General features: G+C 35.2%; 2 protein-coding genes across 2 annotated transcripts; both read right to left on the bottom strand.

Annotated features, from left to right (window-relative positions):
• Positions 1 to 534: 534 nt before the first annotated feature.
• Positions 535 to 2,054, bottom strand: LOC145627422 (uncharacterized). Its single transcript, XM_081679815.1, has 3 exons — positions 2,019 to 2,054; positions 1,601 to 1,799; positions 535 to 1,327 (listed from the first exon to the last, which is right to left on the bottom strand). The coding sequence occupies exons 1-3, from the start codon at positions 2,028 to 2,030 to the stop codon at positions 612 to 614; spliced, it is 927 nt and encodes a 308-aa protein (XP_081535941.1). The 5' UTR covers positions 2,031 to 2,054; the 3' UTR covers positions 535 to 611.
• Positions 2,055 to 2,201: 147 nt separating this feature from the next.
• Positions 2,202 to 3,743, bottom strand: LOC145628275 (uncharacterized). Its single transcript, XM_081680574.1, has 2 exons — positions 3,317 to 3,743; positions 2,202 to 2,863 (listed from the first exon to the last, which is right to left on the bottom strand). The coding sequence occupies exons 1-2, from the start codon at positions 3,741 to 3,743 to the stop codon at positions 2,202 to 2,204; spliced, it is 1,089 nt and encodes a 362-aa protein (XP_081536700.1).
• Positions 3,744 to 4,712: the final 969 nt, after the last annotated feature.

Raw genomic sequence — 4,712 nt, 5'->3', positions numbered from 1 at the left:
AACGGCACCCAGATCCTTATTTTACAATCGTAATCTACTTTACGATTTGGCAGATTTGCTTCTCTTAAACAGTGATAAATAACAATCTCTCATTCTCGTTCAACAATATAAATACTCCGTTTATAAGTGGAGAGTTCTCAAAGAATAGTGCAAGCTAAGGCGATTAGCGAGAGATAACAACAATTAATTATTGAATTTATAAATGAGCAAAGTCCTGGACAAAAATACATACTAGAACAAAAAAAAAATTGGTACATTAAGGGTTCGTTTGGCATCACTGTGGTTTTCTGTTTTTTGGTTTTTTGTTTTTTTAAATCATATGATATATATCATGTAATGAATAAAAAATTAGTCAAATTTATTAAAATTATGATAATTTTAAAAACTGACAACCGAAAAGTGGAAACAACTTTTTCTTGTTTCCTGTTTTTGGTTTTTAGTTTTAAAAAAAACAGAAAAATAAAAACAAAAAACAATGTGAAACAAGCCCTATAAATTTTTTTTTTTTTTTTTTTTTTTTTTGAAAAACTATAATTTTTATTTTTGATAAAACGACAATTCTAGTCATGTGAGAGCATTATTATCCGCTACAAATGAAGAGCAAATTCAATCTAACAACAACGCTGATCAGGAATACAAAGGTGTCCAGTCATATGAAAGCTTTCAGCCCCGCCTTTATGCATATACGGGCATTCTGGCTTATACTTCTTGGCATCGTCGTTACCAGCTAATCGGACGTTCCATTTTGCAAGCAAGTCCTTAGTCGAGGCCATGGGCCAAGTCGCAGTTGAGTTCTCATATCTACTATGTGTAACGCGGGTGAATTTTTTCAAATTCTCATTCTTATGTATGTCACTAGCGTCAATATCAACGATAAATATATCGCCATAGGGTCTTACAGAGTGAAGGAATATAGGCATCGAAACCGGATCACACGACACAGCAGCAAGATCAGCAGCCACAACGAGACTCTTTCCATCAGGGCTGAAAAATGGATGGTTCACATGTCCTGGAAATAGTGCTCCTAAATAAGTATTTCCACTGTCTATCACTTTAATGACCACATTGCTATCATTAGCCTTCACCATGTACACACCAAAGTACCCCGGATCAGGTAGATCATCGAGTTTTTTGGCTGTTGGATTCGAACGATTCGATGAAAATACTATCCAATCTTTTGTAGGAGACCATTGACAATGTGTGTCTGTCCAATTCCCTTCTGTTAGTCTTGTTACTTTAGCTCCGTCGAATTCTCCTAGATTTGCATTTTCCATTATGTATAGATTCTTCGACCCATTCTTTGTAGATCGATAGACTAGTTTTGTCCCTGATTTGAAGTATTATGTTAGTGTGTTATTGCTATCTATCAATAAAAATTATTAGTTGGTATTAAGATCATATGGTCTTTATATCTTTCGATAGTATGAAGTCTTCTTAACTAGTTTCTTTAATATGATATTGTGTTGTACAATAGAAATTAATACCTCCGTTAAATATTAGTTGTTCTTTGAAATATTTTATACCTCACAAATAATTCTCAAAGTTCCAACTATTATTTAACGGAGGTAGGATTAGAAAATACTAAGTTATGAGTACTTACCGTCTCCATTGGTAGAGGGGAAAGCACTATTGTATCCCTTTTCAGTTAGAAATTTGAACTCTCTTTGAGATTTTGAGACATTGATAATCGCCAATATTTGAACCGTCTCTTTCTGGTTGAAAGAAGGTCCAACACAAACATAGAGTATGTCCTTTCCACGGTTCCACACTGGAGAGAATATGCTGTTTGAGTCGTTCCTCTGCACATTAATCCCATAACTATAACTATAAGATTAACGTACACCAAAAAAAAAAAAAAAAAATCTCTTCTGTGTCTTTTTTTTTTATTTTATTTATTTATTTATTTATTGTGTGACGATTCTCACAACTTTTAGGGACAGAAGGAGTAATTTTAATTTCCAATATCACTAACTTTTCGGATCAATATAATGAATATGGATTATATCCAAAGAATGTACCTTGTAAACCATATGTAACCCAGTGTTGTCGGCAACCCACACAGCCTTAAACTCGTTGTCAACAAATGCAAGCTTCTTGCCACATTCTGAAATTGATGGAAAAACACCCGATACCCTGAATATTCCGATCTCTGGATCGGGAGATTGTAGCTTGTAGAAATCTTTCTCAACAACGTTATACTGTCATATTACAATCAACATAAGTATCTTTATTGTATGATTTGCTAATATACTTAGAAGTTCATAGTTGATTGTACATACCGCGTTAAGTTTGTCAGTGTGGCAACGATGATAACCAATGCGCTTTACTCCGTTGATGGCATCACCGACGACAAAGGGATTGAAGTGATCGGCCATGGGTCTAGTTTTTTGAGTAATTTCTATATAATGATCTTTTGGTTGGTTTATATCAAAAACCTCAATGTGCCGGTATTGATCTGCTTCACGTTCATCTTGCTCGTCGAATGTGAAACTTCGACGAAGAGTAGCAACAACCACTTTGGTCTCATCAATAGCGGCGGGGGTCATAGCACTGATCTCTTCCGGGGTCACACGAGCCACGGATGTGGGACCCAGACGTAGATCAACTCGAAATACCCCCCAACGTTTTTGAATTTTAACCTTCTCGATGTTACGGTGGAAAAAGAGAACGTTGTTGCTTCCCCAAGTAGGCCAACCTCCATCAACAACCACCAACTCACGATTTAAGGGCCGCTCTACATTCATAACGAAAATGCTAGTCTTGAGATCCTCAATCTCGCCATCCCAACCAGCTTTTCTTTGGAAAGATGCCACTGCTATCTTCTTTCCATCGGGTGACACCGAGGGACTTAAATCAGCTTGCCCTATACAAGTAAATTAGAGTTTTAAGTTCACTCATGTATGCACAACTTTGAACTTCATACGAAGTTACATATAATTCATATCATCATATCAATAAACAGAAAAGATATAGACTAATGTTTATACTCTCTCGGTTCCAAAATGATTAACACGGTCAAACTTAAAACACATTTCAATGAACTAGTTCAATCTTCAATATTTATAGTTATATGATGTTCTTGTTTTGTAAATTGATACAAATTTTTATTCATCTTTGACAGCAAGTACCTTTAATCTCACACTAGCAAAAATTATAAAAGTTAGATATTAATAATCTACTCACCAAGACGAATCAAACTAGATCTTGCATGACTATATTTGTTGTTATAGATTAAGAGAAATTTAGAATATTCTCTTTGTTTTTAATAAGTCAAAGATTCTAACCAAGAACATCATTGTGAAACGAAGGGGTGTACCTTTGAGAGTGAGGCGTTCAGTCTTTCCGTCCTTCAGATTCGTTTTATATACCGCGGTCCAAGGTTGATGAGGCTCAATGGCGGGCTCCATAGTAGAGACATAAATAAGATAGTTTCCAGCAATGCAACCACTATCCTCCATGCGGACACCCTTGAATGTGTCATAAACTTCAGCAAAATTATACACTTGTACTTTGGACGGTTGGTCTCGGAAAAGGAGAGCTATATGAAGGGTCTCAAGGTTTTCAGTTCGTTCGGACACAAAAATCATTGCTGATAGACGGCCCGAATCTACATCATCCTCAGTGCCTTGGCCGCGCAATAGTGGACGTTGAAGGATAAGTTTGAGAGCCGATGGTGGAATAACTTGAGCGTTGTAATTATAAGAATGTCCATCCGTCATAAGCTCCTCGTCTCGGTTCGACATGGGTGGATATTTGGATGAGTATATATCCAATGGCACGGGTGGTCGATAGGTTGCGAAGAATGCTATGCTACCTCTCTTCTCTTGCATGTTTTCTTCGATCTTCGTTTCTTTCTTCTCTTGCACATTTTCTGCAGTCTTCTCTTCTTCTTTCTTCTGTTCCACCTTATAATTTACACAATGTTCAATAAATATTTGACTAATTAAACATTTAACTTTGTGAACTATTAAATATTTGACTCAATATATATAGTACAAGTAAATACTTGTACGAATGCCTTAATATTAATAAGCTAAACAAAGTTTTTATTTATTGAAAGTTAAACAAGATAATGTCCGTTTAAATTATTTATAATGACTAATTATTTTCTACTCATATTTTAAGTCAAATCTTATAAATTAAATAATTTGAAAATATAAATACTTTTGTCATATGCATGGTACCTTTTGGACATATAGTCCAATAGACTGAACATAGTTGTTGTGTAGCGTTCCAAATAATCCTACAACACGACAATTTGATGGTACTTCTTCTGAGCGAAATTCAGATAAATATGCCGTGTATGGTCCGCCTCCATAAGGTCCATAACCATCCTTACACAAATTAGTGTGTATCTTTAACTTCGTTATGTCGCGATTTATGCTCCATTCTCCAATCCATCCACTTATTTTTGTTATATACTCACCATCTTTAAATGTAATCTGTATATTACACACCAATTAAATTTTTTTTTTTAAAAAAAAAAAAAAAAAAAATAGGAGACAGTTTACTTAAACTATGAAAGTATGGAGTATGTACAAACTGAAGATATAAAGTTGTGACCTTGTGTACACCATTTCCGCCTTCACCACCAAACTTTCGATGAGTCTTTGTTGTGATAAATGTGATTGAATCTACAATGGCGCCGGTATTGATGATCATCTCCCTCAAATTTTCACTTGGTTCAAACATTATAGACCATGGTTGCCCCG

The sequence above is a fragment of the Chenopodium album genome, chromosome 4, assembly GCF_948465745.1.
Source record: "Chenopodium album chromosome 4, dcCheAlbu1.1, whole genome shotgun sequence".
Classification (NCBI taxonomy): domain Eukaryota; kingdom Viridiplantae; phylum Streptophyta; class Magnoliopsida; order Caryophyllales; family Amaranthaceae; genus Chenopodium; species Chenopodium album.
The sequence above is the reverse complement of the archived record's forward strand: the minus strand, read 5'-3'. Positions and strand labels throughout refer to the sequence as shown.